The 17,431-nt window shown below is 34.7% G+C and overlaps 1 protein-coding gene across 2 annotated transcripts in view; it reads right to left on the bottom strand.

Annotated features, from left to right (window-relative positions):
* Nucleotides 1-14,200: 14,200 nt before the first annotated feature.
* The window catches only part of LOC105042394 (serine/threonine-protein kinase TOUSLED), a 45,837-nt gene continuing 42,606 nt past the window's right edge, over nt 14,201-17,431 (bottom strand). The window contains exon 16 of one of the 2 annotated variants that reach the window (XM_010919578.4): nt 14,201-14,523. In XM_010919578.4, coding sequence (XP_010917880.1) covers nt 14,428-14,523 — 96 coding nt within the window. In that variant the 3' untranslated portion in view covers nt 14,201-14,427. Of the gene's footprint in view, nt 14,524-15,884; nt 16,328-17,431 lie in introns of those variants that run through there. The other variant, XM_073253519.1, reaches the window with a different exon arrangement.

Below are 17,431 nucleotides of genomic sequence, written 5' to 3'. Positions count from 1 at the left end.
AGTTATTTGATATTTTTCATCACAAGATTACATCTTCTAACGAACTCCTATATTGTGATGAAGTCCTTAGGACTACTTTGATCGATAAAAGAGGATTTATCGCGTAATCTTTAAATTGGTTCGCGACCAAATGATATGCTATTACTAGGACGATAGCGATATCAAGTATAGGTCGTTGTATGCCATATGCATTGGTTGTCCTCATAACTAAATAGTGTGGAGATACTGGTATGGCATGCAGGTGAGATATAGAAGTACATCGTCACTGAACGTACCAACCGTGGAGCACTCTGCTGTCAAGGATAGCTCGCGAAGGGTATGGATATAAATATCCCTCTGATCTAAGTTCACCATGGTGACTTACAAACAACTCACTGTACTTTGGTGTCGGACTAACTGAGTTTCTAATTCAATAATGAAAGATTTTTGGATACAATCAAGTACTTGTCAAATCGATGCGTGAGTCAAGATGGGATTAATCCCTCTGAATTAGTAGGAGATATGTATCAGTGTATTTCAATTTAGCAAAATATGGGCCTAGATAATCCATATGATGGATCTAAAAAAGATTAAAATATAATGTGGATGACTTATCTAAGATTGACAGTTAAATCTTAGGTCGTCCTCGAGCATTAGGATCAAAGGGATAAATTATACGGTAACTGTACGCCAATAGATTCTTGAATGTTGCTTCTCCATCATTCGATCTATCCGGACGTCGGATCATCATTGCTAGATGGTTACATCGATTGGTTCAGAAAGGTATTACTATGCTACCAGCTTAGGTTCGAGCCTATGGGGTCACACTTAAAAAAAAATTCTGACTGATCATGTGGCTGATCAATGATTGAGAATCGTTCAAGGGCTTAATCATCAATTCGATTGATGGCTAACATTATGCAAAAATTATAATAAATTAATTCATCAAGTGTTAGTAAATTAATGAAAAATTAATTAGCAATTAGATTGTTAATTATCTCAATTAGGTTTGTCCTGATTAGGTTATAAGATGACCAAATTGCTAAGAAAGAATTATCTTTGATTTGATCAAAATTTTGATTCAATTAATTTTTAATTTAATTAAAATTTGATTAAAAATTTATGAACCTAATTAGATTGGATTTCATATACTTTATTTGGGCTAAACCAGATATGATTTGGTTTAGATTCAAATAAGAAAACTTAGAGTCCTTATTGGAATAGGACTCTTCTCCCTGCGCCAACCCAGTTTACACATCATATATCTCCATGCACAAAATTTTTTTGTGTGAGATATTTTCACACCAAAGAGTTCTTTCCCTTATCTATCTCACATCTAAATTTAATTTAGTTTTGATAAAAAAAAATTCTAAAATTATATTTCAAAATATTTCTTATTAGGAGAATCTGTTCTCATCCAGATCAACCTCTCCATGCTAATAATTTTTTTTCCTTATATGTGTAATATTTTGAGGAGATTTTTTGTAAAAGATCAGTTGGAGAACTAGTTTATCTTAAAAAATATGAAAAGAGATGTCTCATATTTTTTTGATATATTTTAAGATGTAAAATTGTGAAGAGAAGTAGAATCCTGTAAGAGTCTAGGATCACTAGGACTCTTCACCCCACCTCCTTACATGTCTTTAAAAAGGGCTTTTGTGGTTTCTTTTGTATGTGTAAAATATGAGAAGAGACCTCTTCATGTAGTAGAAGTTTGGGCATGATTCATGGTGTGAAAAATAGAGAAGGTCCTCTCTCTTAGGTGTGCACAAAAATCTAAATTTCAGATTTTTACTTCTAAAGGATTGGGAAGAGAGAATAAATTAGAAAAAAATTATTTTCTTCTCCATCCTTCTTTCACCTCTTCATATCCTCCAGAAGTTCATCTTCAACCTCTAGAAAGATTTTATAGATTTGAAGAAAGGATCCAGATCGATCAAGAAGAAGGTCTTCACGCGAGCTAGCATTTTCGAGAACACCGATCAGATCGGAGCTTTGAGTGGATTTTTCGTAGAGATCGAACGCATGTGCAGCTGTGAGCAACCAGCAAAAAATTTTTTTACCATGTTCTCAATAGCGATGATCATCGACCCATACTCAAGTATCAAGTTCTGAACTCAGATTAGAAGTAGATGTGATCTACTGCTCACATGCATGCATGCTGATTTTATCTTCAATATTTTTTAGATTTTATATGCAACATAACATGTCATAGATCTTAGAGTAGGTTGATTTAATGATTAGATCATATACATATTAGATTAGTTTGATTAATCTAATTATCTTCCGCTGTAATTTTTTTGAAAAAATTTCGGAATACATGTCTGAAATCGCCTACGTATCCCAACAGTGATATCAGTACCTAGGTTCTATATGACATAATTTATATACATATTAAATCTAAAATTTAATTTTATTTAGATCTGATATGTGATATTTTGATCTAAATTTAATTAATAGTTGATCGCATAAACTAACATAAGGTTGTCCTGCTGTAAGGTTTAGCCCTTATAGTGAAAAGGTTGTCCTAGTTTGTGCTGATCATTGATAAAATTTAATTTTATATTATACATATGATGTTTATAATCTAATTTAGATATGATCTAAGATTATAATCAAATCTGATATAATTTAGATTAGATCTAAATTCATGTATATATGATATGTGATTAAATTAGATGATCCGATTAGCAAGTACTTGGATTGGGTTGATCACTAGGCCATCCGGTTATAAGAGCAAGAAGAATTTAAAGACCCTCTCTTTCTATTCGATGGGGTGCTCTTATGACATATAGGAGTGCCATGTGATTAGATCCCATGAAGAAGAATACAAAAAAAAAAAATTATTTTTCTGCAAAATCTTAGATCTTGAAATCCTAGGTTTGTTGTATGTGATATAAAGTTGTATGAAATATAAGACATCTAATCTATGTGATTAAAATTATTTTAATTATGAAAAAATAAAATCTTGAATCATAAAATATTTTAGATATGATCTAAAAATATTATGATTAATTTTATTTTAGTATTATGTAAAAATTTTTAGATATGAAACTCTTTAAATCATGCTCGCACAATTATTGAGCCGACCTAGTTTTGAACTGAGTCGACCCAGTCTCCTTGTGTAGCCAGCTCAATAGTGATTAAGTCGATCTAGTTTTAGAATAAAAAATCTTTGCATAAAATTTGTTGTAAATTGTTTATGAAATGAAAGGATGAAATTGTTTCAAATCACAACCTTAACCATATTGATGCAAAACTTAATTGAGAATTAAGTGTTGAGTTGATTAGATCTAGAATTATGATTTAAGATCTAATGACGTTGTATAAAATATGGAGTATGGGTTAGCTCAAATTAGGTCCTCTTAATTGGGTTAGACCTAAGATTAGAATCAAAGAGTTAATGGATTAACTAAAAAAATTGATTAAATCTAATCAAATGTTAAATTAAATTAAATCAGAGTTTCTCTAGAATCAATACAATAGTTGTAGATGGTCAAGTTCATATCTTTGATTAGACCAAACAGACCTTGATTATGGCTCAGTGATTGAACCCAAATCATTAGGTTAGTCAAATCAAAACTAATTAACCAATTGGTGTCTAAGATAAGTTTGGCATTTCGATCGATGATTTTTAATTGGGAGCGACTTACCTGACCATTTTGATGGTGTCTAAGGCAAGCTTAGCAGATCCTCCCACCGATCTCACTTACCTAACTAATTTGGTGAATTATATCTTGATTAGACTGCTAAGTGATTTGAGTTAACCCATGCTATTAAGGTTGATCAGTGTGACTGATCTAGGTACCATTTCAATTAGTATGAACTTGATCCAATTCAATGACTTAGTGAAGTCAGTGAGAGGATTGTAGTTTACTTGTTGATCTCTTCTCATCTCTTTTCTAAACTGATTCTTAAATCATTTAAATTATTAGGTCTATAAAATGAAGTTGTTATGGAAATAGCTAAATCATAGCCTTTCATTAAGGTGAATAATAATAGGTCCATTATTTCTGATTGACCTTGCAGACGCCATCCGTCTGGTGTTCTCTATGAATGATGGAATTATTATTCATTATATGATAACTCTGTTGTACTATCTGACGATGGTTGGATTGATCGAGCCACCTTCGGACCTGATCATTCACTAGTTAGAAATACTGAGTAGGTTTATGTTAATGGTTTGACCTAACCAAAATTTTTAGTAGAGGTTCATCACCTACTGAAATGAAATCTGAGGTAAAATTAATTACTAAAAATTATTTGAAAAAATAATTGATTGAGAACCTACCCATAGATGCATATGGGTTGACTGAGCCATCCTTGGGCTTGTATGCAGTCCGTGTGGATTCTAGTATCCGCTAAAGAATTAAAGTAATTTTTTGGATTGAAGATAGAGACTACCAATTTGACTAAAATAGTGAGAGAATTTTTAGACTAAAGTCCAAATCTTTAGGCTCAATCAATTCATAAATATAGAGGTCTTGTATTTTTCTTTCAGTTATGGCTAGATGTACGTTGCTCTATTTACTGTTTGATAGTGACTGATTTATAGGATCCAACTTTGATAATTGGTATCAAAAGTTGTAAATAGTTCTAAAGCACAAATGGATCCTAAATATGATTAATAGATCCAACACCTGAAGTTCTCACATTCAACTTATGTGATGCGATCAAAGACACTTATCAGAATAGCCACATGATCAAATTACCATGTGGTATTTTTAAGAGCAGTGAAAAATATAAATTTAATTGTAAATTCGATGATGCTCAGTAAGAGAAAATTCTTCAAATATTGAATGAGTACTTTTGCACCTCTGAAGATATATCTTTAGTGGGATAATAAATCTTTGAGAAAAAAAAAAAGAAGGTGCAAAAGAGTCATGCTTAGGCTAATGAGCCTGAACTGACAAAAGAGTCTAAGATTAACCTAGTCTGGTAGAGTCCCTGCATCCGAACAGGCAAAGAAAGTAAAATCAGCAAAAGATTGCTGAACAAGGTACTTATATGATAACACCTTATGATTTTTCTATCTGTGACACTACTACCTGGGTATTGGATATCAGAAGTCTATGTAAATTATTGTAATAACTTCAGGATAGTAAAAAGTTTGAAAACAGCAAGAGGTTCCTGAATATTAAAAATGGAAGTTATGTTTCAATCCTAGTTTTAGGAATCATCGAGCCTATTTTTAATTCTAAGAATATCATTTTAGTGATTATCACTATTGTCTAATAATTTTATGATATCATTATGAATAATATCAAAATCATACAGAAAATAAAAAAATGATATTTATAAATAGTCACAGCCTGTTAGTATATCGTACACAATCAAACAAACTCTCTAAAATAGATAATGTCCTAAATATCTATCTTTGGCAATTAAGGCTTGGTCATTAAATAAGAATAGGATCAATATGAGATAATTTTTAAGGTCAATGATTGTGAATCATTGTCAATCTGTTAATTCTATCTCTATAGTAAAATGATCAAGTCATCTTTTGCTGAAAAATATGAACAAGCCAATGATGTTCTAAGTCTGATATATATTGATGTATTAGATCTATGAACATGTTTGTCATAAATTTAGATTATTTAAAATATTTAAATAATTTTATAATAAGATAGTAAAATAAACTGGAAAGAGCATTGAAACTCTTTGGTCAAACCAAAGAGGAGAATACCCTTCGGTGAGTTTTTGATAAATCTAGAAGAGAATAAGGATTCTCTTTTATTGGAATCGACTTTGTTAGACATAGTTCGATCCATGATGGGATTTATAAGTCTGCCAGTCTCTTTTTAGAGTTATACTCTTAAGACTGCTTGTTATGTTCTGAACTAGATTCTAAATTAATCAGTTGTAAAGACTCCATATAAGATATAGACTAGGCATAAGTCGATACTTTTTTATCTTAGGATTTGGGAGTGTTTGTTTTATGTCAAGTATTTGCAGACAGATTAACTTGGATCTTGGTCCTATATATATTATTTTGTAGGGTAACCCCAAAGAATCTAGGGAATATAACTTCTATCATGCTAAAGAACAAGAGTTGTTTAGCATTTTTTTTAGAAAAAGAATATCTTGATGAAGGTACTGATGCCTTTAATGTAGAACTTATGAAGTTCGATAGATAGAAGAACCGACACAATCTGATAAACTCATAGAACTAAATTTGATTAGATCAAACCTAAAATCCATTGTAGAGGCATCATTAAGAAGATCCGATAGAGTACCGTGTCTGTCGGATAGATATTTTGATTTCTAATTTCAGAATGTGATCCTGTTGAACTCGATGAGAACAATAAGGATTTGATCACCTACATGGATGCTATGTAAAGGTTCGACTCTGATTAATGGCTTAGAGCTATAGGTCCGAAATAGAGTTCATGAAGGTCAACGATGTATGGACACTCATTGATTCACTCGAAGGGTAAAGCCCATAGAGTATAAGTGGATCTTCAATAGGATCAGAGTAGCGTAGATGAAAAGGTAGAGACCTAAAAAGCTTGTCTGGTTGCCTAAAGATATTGTCAACATTATGGTATTGACCATAACAAGATATTTTCTCTTGTGGCAATGCTAAATATTTTGAAGTTGAAACGTGCATTTTGATAAGTGATCAAAATGCATGGCTTCATTGAAAATGAAAAAGAATCCTGTCAATATAAATAGATTAATAGTTCTGTGAGTGTATTTCTTATTTTGTATATAAATGAAACTCTCTTAATCGAAAATGATATTCCTTACATTACAGAGAATAAAAGTTTCGCTATTATCATAATTCTCCATAAAAGATTTGAGAAAAGCATCTCTCATCCTAAAGATAAAGATCTATAGAGATAGATCTAAGAAACTGCTTAAATTTTTTTAGTCCAACATACATAAGATATTTATGAGTAGAATTTATTCTATCATGTACACCATGTATGAGATCGGATATGGTATACTCACTAGGATAGTGAGTGGATACTTGCAAGATCTAGATGAAAATTACTAGAAGGTCATCTTTAAGTATTTGAGAAATACTAATAATTGGTGACTCGATTATAGAGAATCTGACTTAAAACTTGTGGAGTATGACTTCAATTTTTAGTTGGACATAATAACGGCAAGAACGTATCGGAATACATCCTTACCTTAAATAATGGAGCAATCTGCTGGAAAGATTCCAAGCAAAAAAATATAGTCAAATTCAAATTGTGAAGTAGAATGCATTGCAGCATTCGATGCTTGCAAAGAAGCTATGCGATTGTACAAGTTCACTGGCAAGCTAGGAGTGGCACCCTCCAATGATGGTCCAGCTGTATTGTACAGCATCGGAGTCATAGTTCATACCAAGGAGCCGAAGTCCCATTAGCTTACCAAGCATTCTGCATTGCTACCACATTATTCAGGAAATCTGTTAAGGTAACGTCAATCTTTAGAAGATCGACGGAAAGGAGAACTTGACCAACCCATTTACTAAAGCCTCGATATCCAGGAGTTCTAAGATGATAAATCAAAGATGAGTATATGATATTATACTGATTGACTTTAGTCCAAGTAGGAGTTGTTGAAAAATATCCTAAAGTCAATCGTGTGACGATTGCACTAACTATAAATATATATGAATTAATAAATAATAAAAATTATTTGATATTTTTCATCACAAGGTTATATCTTCTAACAAACTCCTATGTTATGATGAAGTCCTTAGGACTACTTTGATCGATAAAAAAGGATGTATCGCGTGTCCTTAAATTAGTTCGTGATCAAACAATACATTATTACTAGGATGATAGCGATATCAAGTGTAGGTCATTGTATGCCATATACATTAGTTGTCCTTATAACCAAATAGTGTGAAGATACTGATATGGCATGCAAGTGAGATGTAGGAGTACATCATCACGGAACGTGACCAACTACGGAGCACTCTACCGTCAAGGGTAACTCACGAAGAGTATGGGTATAACTGTCCCTCCGATCTGAGATCACCATGGTGACTTGCAAGCAACTCACTGTACTTTGGTGTCAAACTAATTGAGTTTCTAATTTAGCCCAACCTGGCTCAATCAGGCTCGAAAATACTTCTCATAGAAGCCCATGCATCCTGAAGGTGGATGGCAGACTCGATCATTCGATCCCGAAACTTTAAGTTGGAATGCGGGAGGTATTTGATATTGCTCATGCAGCATGATTATGTCCTACTCCATCAACTCTGATCTGAAGCTCAACGGTGCAAAATCAAACTCCAAGATGGCCATCTCTCTCTCATGCAGGAAAGCCACAAAAAGATGAAGAAGAGAGGAACTCGTAGTGAAAGAAGAAAATCAGAATTTAACGAGGTCCGCATTTAGTTCTGTCTGAGAATTTTAAATAACCTCAGACCTTAACGGGACATCCAAAAACCACCTCCCATTGATGCATTAATTACAAGAGACATACATCGATAGAAGACTGACGTACGCGCGACACGCGAAGATGGCGAATGGATGTGATTGCGGCCATCGATATGGTAGTTAATGCCAATGGTAGACGAATCATACTTTGCACCACTTTCGAAAAAATATGTGCAGGCATACTTCAATTCCTTTCACACGGATGAAATTTGAATTCTGATCTTTTCAAAATCTGTACGATAGTAGGAGCCAGTTCGAACTCTTGCCCTAACTTCAGCTCGACTCATGCCTTGTTTGAAGCGTAGCCCAGGCTAAATATTCACCTGATCTATTTACTCTAATCAAATTTTGCAGTTACAGCCAGAGGTCGAGCGCACATTAAAGACTAAAAAGCATGATTTTTATTCATCAAAAGAGGAGGAATACATCTGTTCCAATGGAGACTCTAGTACATGATCAGAGGCCTCGGATCACAAAGAATAAAAGAAGAAAGGGGCATGAATCACTCCTCAGGGGGATTGCCGGGGCGGTCGTCTATAAGATAGTTTTCTTCAGCACCGACAATGCCTTCGATCTGAACGGCTGCATCGATCTTGTCCACCTCGTTTGAAACATGGGACGTCATTATAAACCTCGACCAGCTATCCGACGACACCATCTATAAATCTTTATCCAGACAATCAATTTGCAGATGCTTGACAAAATCAGGAGGAAGATGTATCTGGGCAACGGACTTGCACTTCTCGAAGTCCGCAAAGAATGCTACTTTGCAAGCTTGAGCTATGATCTTAGCCCCTTCTTTCTCCAGCCACTTTCTCCTATTTTCAGCACGTTTGAGTAAAATTTCTTGATCTATAAATTTACCCCAAAGAAGCTTATGATTTACCTTTCTCTCTTTCAACCTCTTCTTCAAGTGCTCTACCTCTGATCCGGTCTATTGGACTCCTGAGATTGGCTCAGGAGAGGTCTGAACTCTCCTGAAAGTAGAACACCCATCCCCTCGAAGAGCTCTCTCTCCTCGGCTCATCCCTTCAAAGATTCTGACCCTCTTGGGTGGACCACCACTGAGGTTCCTTTAAGAGTGAATATCAAAACTCAGAGAACCTCTTCTCACTTCAAGTGTTCTCCTCAAGTACTCCAGGTCATCACAGTTCCGGCGATAGTTTCTGTCAACCTTAGACCTTTATTTTTCAAGGGTTTTAATCCTCCCCTCGAGGTCTTTAACCTTCCTGTCGACCCTAGACTTCTGTTGTTCGAGGGCCTCAATCCATCTTTTAGCCTGCCATAATTCTTCATCCCGACAGAGAATCGACTCCTGGGCCTCCTGAAGAGCCTTCTCTATAAGGTTGAGTTCTTTGACCAGCTCAGTGTTATCCCTCTCCAAATATTCCAATCGATACTTCAGCAAGTCGATCTCCTCTTTCTTCATCATCGGAGCATTGAGGTTGGAACTAACGAGGCTCGTCAAATATTGACCCACATGTGCAAGGGATCTCAAGGCATCAACAGACCATTTCTCCCTCATTCGTTTGCTGAGAAACAACTTTCGACTGACGGTAGGGGGTTCCTCAAGTATTTCACCATAGATTGGAGGATCTTTCTTGTGGATGGAGCACAAGGTGTCAGATCTGAGGGTCCTGTGTGAGCAATGGATGTAAGAAAATGCCCAACAGGAGTCGCCATTTCTGGAGATCCCCCAGTCTCTATCGTCTTGGTCAGATTATTCTCCAAATTGTTGACCACCTCTTCCAACCATACTTTTTTAGTCGGATCTTTTTCGAAGTGTTCCTTGACGCTCATCTTCGGTGCTGTCTCCGTCAGTGCCCCACCGATCGGGACTTCCTCTGGAGAATCCTGCGTCGCAGCTTCCAATGGTTGGGTCGAGGGTTTGATGGTAGGAACAGCATGTTCTTCTTCCCTGACCATGGGTCCTGTTTCAACAATCGAAACCACAATCTACCTCCTATGAGTCAGAATTTATTCAAATCTCTTCACACGCTGTGAATCCATCTTGCTCCAAAGAATCACGATGGACAATCAGTACAAAAAGATCTGTGGCTATCAGTGCCTTCAAAGAACAAATTTAAAGGAGGAAGAAAATGAAAGACCATCGCAAAATAATTAAAACCTCAAAGAGACCATCATCTGAGTAGTCCTATCAGTTACGTCCATCCGCATTAGTTGCATTAGGCTGATGTCATCCAGCTTAAATGCAACAAAAGCAGGCATGAAAGCAGAAATGCTTGGCATTGGATCCGAGATATTTTTGAAATACTCCTTTCATCTAATTCTCAGACTTAAGAGTAGGGGATAGTGTTACAGTGATTACCGTAAGCACCTCAGATCACTACTATATCATAACACATATCAAGCTCTCAAGTCATTAATACGATCATTGACTGCCGTATGAGCTGAGAAGTCTATCTCCGTGCTGAGCTGAGACGTCCCAAAGGTCTGACCTGTATTTGAGCTGTTCAGCTGCTTATCTCTTCGACGTGTGCGAAAGTAGTCTATCTCGAATAAGATAAAATTTGGCATAACCATCTCTCCTGATCTCACAGAAGTGATTAAGGACTGAATTATCTCATCCAATTTGACATGTCCAATGGTCCGACAATTTCGGGATCATGCAATCTCACAGCTAACAATCCAGCTATTCGACATTCTTTTATATAAACAATCAGAACTCCGAAGACCCAGATAAGTTCAATAAAATCTCTTTCAGAGAACTCGTTGCTACTTCTTTATTCTCTATTTTTCTGACTTGAGTGTCGGAAGGTCCTCACCGGAGTCACAACCTCCGATTTGAGACTTGTTTTGCAGATCGCTCCAGCACCAGTATCTCTACTCGAGGTTTTCAAGTGTTCGTCTTCCGATCTCAATCGATTTAAACAGCAACATAATCTATACAAATGCATTCAAGAAGAAGCCAACACTCTCCCAAAGTGACAAGTGTCTCACATCCATGATACCACATGTCAACAACTTGGGACTCTACATGTCTTACATTCAGTGGCCCATACAATCTTCTTTGAGGCTAAATTCATTGCATTTAAAAAATAATAAAAACAATGTACAACAGGCTTATATCCATTTATTTGGCATTTAAAAAAAAATATTTATCATTTAAAAAAAAAACATGTTTGCTGGATCCACTTGCTTGGTGACAAAATCCTCCATTTAAGAGGATGGGAGACAAGATCTAGGCATTGATTGCAAGATGAGACTCCATTGAATAGAGTAATCCCCAATTAGTTCTCCTGGTCCATAGGAATGATGGTCTGAAGCTACTGAATAAAATTTAGATAGGGAGTTAGGCCTACTGGCGGCTTTATTTTGATTGATGGAGGAGACTACTCAATCAGAGAAGCAAGAGATATCATCCAATGGTGCACAGTCGATGAGAGAGAGTGGGATTATAAATATTCCTCTCTTGATATTGGGCAGCAGGCATGAATGGAAGATAGGATTTTTTGATGAGTTCTTTCTCTTTAGCTAAAGTTTTGTTTACATACATTATTATTCCCTTCATTTTCAACTCACAAATTGTATGAGGTGGTTGCTGAGGTGTGCTGCAGCCATCCGTTCCCCTTGGTGCATCACCTGAGAAAGGAAGGATTTTAGTCTAACTCAAGGTAAGATTTGTCTGCATATTGCCATTAAAGCTAGGGGTTGCTGCATCTTTTGGCAGTCTTCCTCCTCCCATGCTACATCATGTGGCAAATGGGGTTATGATGATCAACATGGATATGTGGGCATTGTTGATCGCCATTTGGGGAGGTTGCTGCACGGAAATCATCGTGGGCAGTGCTTTCAACAGCCATCCATGGTGGCGTGGAGGAAAATAAAGCGAAGAAGAAGGATCGGAATGGTTGCTGCTAAGGTTCAATAGCCCCCCAGTCCCATAGATTTTTTTGAGTTTGGGTTTTGGGTTTGGATCCAATAGGATTAAGTTTGGATTTTGGGTTTGGGCTGAACGGCCTAGGTTTTATTAATCAACTTAATAGATTCAGGCTATCGGGTGATAGGGTTATTAGGTATTGGGCTGAATGGTTTCGGGTTAGAAGTTTTGGATCCATTTTTCGATTTGGGTTAGCCTGGATGGGTGGGTTAAGTCTAGATTTTTCGATAGGATTTGGGTTAGACTTAGGGTCTGAGTTGGGTCCCTAATCGGGGTCGGCATTAGCAGTTAGGGTTAGGGTTTGGGTTTGGCAGATAGAGGGGGGTGGGGATGGCGGAGGAGGGTGAGGACCACAGATGGTAAGGGTTCAGGTGAGGGGGATTGAGATGGAGGTGGGAAGGGTGAGGGTGAGCGTGGGTTAGCGCTAGGGTTTTGTCCACAGGAGTGGCGGCGGTAACAATAAGTTAGGGCTGAGGTTATAGTTGGCATTAGGATTTCGAAGATGGAGGTCGAGACGTCGGAGGGTTAGGGTTGGGATAATAAATGGTCTAGATTAGGATTAGGGCATAGATCATGATGGTGGTGGGGAGGGTTAGGGTTGGTATTGAGGTTCGGGTTGGGGTCGGATCTGGTCCATGGGTTGCTAAGGTTTTGGGTTAGGATAGCTAGGTTTTAGGGTTTGATCGACAAAGGTGGGGATGGCGATGGGGTTGTAGAGAGTATCAGTTAGAGTTAGGACTAGGATTGAAATTATGGAGATGGAAATGGCGACGGAGAGGGCTAGGAGAAAATGACGATAGAGATAAAAAAGAAAGAAAAAGAGGGGGGGATCAAATCCACGACTTGCGGAAAAAAAAAGAGGAACGAGATAATAGATGATACTAGAGGTAGAATCTAACAGCGAGCAAATGCCGTCGCATCTTGCCGATGATGTTCTTCCTCATCGATAGAGAGAACAACGAATACACATCTATTGGCTTTAGGCTCCTCGATCGATGAAATCATCCCATACTGATGAGATCCGACCAACGATGGATGACGAGTGCAGATTCGATAAGGTGGTCGCACAGAGATGAGGGGCACGAGGGGGGGAGGTTGGGGGGTCAGAGAGAGCAGTGGTGTGAAAGGATCGAGAGAGAGGATGATGGGTTATTTAAAGTGTTGGTCGCATGAAGTAGAGTATGCATCCATGCGCCCTCTTATTGTCTGTGCATTCCTATAAAAAAATCTATGGCAATTGATTGCATAAAAAATTATATACGGCCATTTGCATGCTTTTGTTGTTTCTGAAATTTTGTTAAGAGCATCCTCATATTAATATTATGCAAAAATTAATAAAATATATATTTCTTTACCTTTTTTTTTTTGCAATAATTTACTTGAAAAAAATATAATATTTTGACAAAATAAATGTTATACAATATTAACATAAATTAGTTACTTAAAAAAAAAAGCTCGTTAGCATTAATTAACAAGGAAAATTTTCTTTTTTAAGGTATGATAATTATATATATTTATTACATAATTTTTTTTATTGGAATCAAGTTAATGAAATAAATTTATGATTTGATTAATACAGTATTTTGATTATTAGCATAAATTAGTGTGCTAAAAGGATAATATAATATGCTAATTATTTTTTAAAAAACTAATTTATGATTCAGTCAACGCCACGTCTTAGTTAAATATGTCCTTCCTCTGTTGATTTATGAAAAATAATATATTTTTTTAAAAAAAAATTGTGCTATTTGCTTTGGTCGTACTTTAAAATAAATCTACATGCATAATATATTGTACAGGACAATTTTTTAAAAAACTATCCCTTGACAGCATATGATTAATTGTTAGTTTTTACCATTGTTTAATTTGGAGCCACTGCGCAACGCGGGTAACTTACCAGTATACATTACAGATTAAACAAATAAAACTCAGCTGATAGAAAACAATAAATATTGCTGCAATTGTTGCCTCATTTTCATTACCAAAAAGATGAAAGATAAAATTTTTACACAAGTACATATCAAAAAAGAAAAAAAGGTTTATGTTCTTTTACAAGAGAACCTCTAAGATAGAAGCAAAGAGGAGCATTTGCTTTACATCATCTACAAAGCATAACTCGGTCTAAACTTCTGTATAAATATCTCTCAGGCTGAATATACATCTCTACTTCTTCGAATAGGAGAGATAAGGATCTTGAGCAATGGTTAAAACATCTGGCCGTTCTGCTTGGTTATACGTCAGACACCGACGAATTAACTCCTGACAATATCAACACCATTCTATTAAAATGATTACAATACTCCATGTAGGATAAACATCGAGGAACTCTGATTTGGGGGGTAAAGAAAGGGACCAACAGCAAGCATGCTAAGCGGGCAGAAGATTTTTGCTTGTCATTTATGAACTAAATGTTGACGAGTTTCCCAAAATATATGCCTTTCTGGTTGATTTTATGCTGATCAATGGAAATTCAAATTTTAAGTAACCAAGTTCAAACTAGCCCCCTCCTAATATGAAAAAAACAGTCACATTGAACTCCAGGTTTTGGTCCATATAGGAAGTCAATGCGAATGTCATATAGCACAGCCTTTTCCATGCAGACTTGGAACGAGATCAATCAAGTGCATGTGCTCCTCCATGCATATGGCGTGAGTAGGTGAAATCAATGAGACTTTACATAACTTTTTTTAAAAAGAAATTTTTTGTGCACCTCGTACGATGCAACAAAATTGATATGAAACACACCGCCCAATCACATTGGATCACGTAGCGCCATTAATAATGGGACAAGCTTTTAATGTTGCTCAATTTTATTCATCAAATTTTTGCTAATGAAAAAAAAAATTTCCCTCCATAGAACAAAGAAAGAATGATATTCTTACTCCCTGATGCTTTTGTATGACTTCCTATGAATATATATGACATTTTGAATAATATATATGACTTTGTATCTTTATATGACATTCTGAACAATATATATGGCTTCTTGATATCTTATATGACTTCTTCTCAATAGATATATATGACTTCCTATGAATATATATGACATCTTGAACAATATATATGATTTTTTATATCTTTATATGATATCTTATTGATTATAATAATCAATAGGAAGTCATATATGGCATCAGAAAGTCATAATAACTAACAGAGTATCAAATAAAGACACAGAAAATTATATATATTGTTTAGGATGTTATATACATTCACAGAAATCATATATATTATTCAGGATGTCATATATATTGACAGAAAATCTTATAATGCATCAGAAAGCTAAATATATTGTTCAAGATGTCATATATATTCATGAGAAATCATATATATTGTTCAAGATGTCATATATATTCATGAGAAATCATATATATTGTTCAAGATGTCATATATATTCAGAAGAAGTCATATTAGATATCAAGATGCCATATATATAATTCAGGATGTCATATAAAGACACGAAAAGTCATATATATTGTTCAGGATATCATATATATTTACAGTAAGTCATATATATTGTTCAGAATGTCATATAAAGACATAGAAAATCATATAAGGCATCAAAAAATCATAATAACTAACAGGATATCATATAAAGACACATGAAGTCATATATATTGTTCAGGATATCATATATATTCACAGAAAGTCATACAAAGATAACAGGAAGCAATAATATTGTTCTTTCTTTGTTCCATAAAGAAAAAGAGCATTTTTCTCAAAAAAAATCTAACCAAAAAATGTGGAACGGCATTAAATGTCTGTTCCATTATTAATTGTGCTATGTGATCCAATGTGATTGGACAATATGGTCCACGTCAATTTTGCTGCACCGCACATGGTGCACAAAGAATTACTCCTTTTTTAAAAGCTGCACAGTTTCATATGGTTCCTGTGTAATAAAAATGTATGCACATACAAAGTGCATAGGAGTGAGGATTTTCAAATGGGTTTCATGTCAAATTGTAAGACTGAGGCATGGCAAGAAGTGTTGCCAACACTAAAAAGCTCATGGCTCAGACTCCACTTGTTTACTACTTGCTCGCCTCCAGCTAGTCGTGTATTTCTGGTGTAAGTTAAAAATGAAAGATATGATTATGAAACATAGAAAGAAAAGAATTAAAATAACAAAAATAACCACAGTTATTAATTTTCTTTAAATAGATCTCACATTGCTATAACTTACAATAGCAACTTTAATCCAAGATGCAAGATCACCACCATTTCCTTCTCACTAATCAACTATACAAGCATTTGCCTTCATTAAACCTTTAAAATCATATTTTCTTCTATTAATTATATTCAAAATAAAGATGTGAACAAAAATTAGTGTTGGTCCTCACATTAACCATGACAACCAGTCACAACAAATTAGAGAATAACATCATGAAAAAATAGAGTTTTTTACATGTATGCCCTCCCAAACATTCAAATTTACATAAATATTCTTTTAAAATTGATATCTGCATGTATACCCTTATAAAATATCTTTTTTTTCATATATACTCATATCATCTAACACCGTTAAAAATTAATTAAAATTAAAATGACGAAAATATCCTTATGGATTGATGTGCAAAAAAAATTATAAGGATATATATACAAATAGTAATTTTATGACGACATTCATGCAAATTTAAGTATTTGGAAGGATATACACACAAAAAATCCTTAACATAAATACACCTCTCTTGATTTGTTAATTCTTTCCTTATTCTGATAGAAAAAAATTAACATATATAACTAAAATAATAAATTTACTTAATTTACATAGATAAAATAATTTTTTTATCAAATGATAGATCAAAATTATTTTATTTAGAAAATAAACAAATCGTAATCATCTATATTTTTCCTAATGTACAATAATATGCTTCTAAAAAAAAGTATCTCAACCTAATATTAGATGAATAGCTTGTACATTTGCATAGAATGGACATAATTGTGGATTTGGATATTATATAATAATAAAAATTTATAATCTTATTATATTTTATTTTAAATTTTTTTTTCAAAAATATCTTTATGAAGTGTATAAGGTATATCATGTTATTATAAGATGGACACAATCGTCCCATCTTACATAAAATAAAATATAATATAATATTTTAATATATAAAATATTATATAATATCGTCATCGTATTGTTATATTATGTAATATACTACTA

This window comes from Elaeis guineensis, chromosome 3 (assembly GCF_000442705.2).
Source record: "Elaeis guineensis isolate ETL-2024a chromosome 3, EG11, whole genome shotgun sequence".
NCBI lineage: Eukaryota > Viridiplantae > Streptophyta > Magnoliopsida > Arecales > Arecaceae > Elaeis > Elaeis guineensis.
Note: the sequence above shows the minus strand (reverse complement) of the source record. Positions and strands in the feature narration are given on the sequence as shown.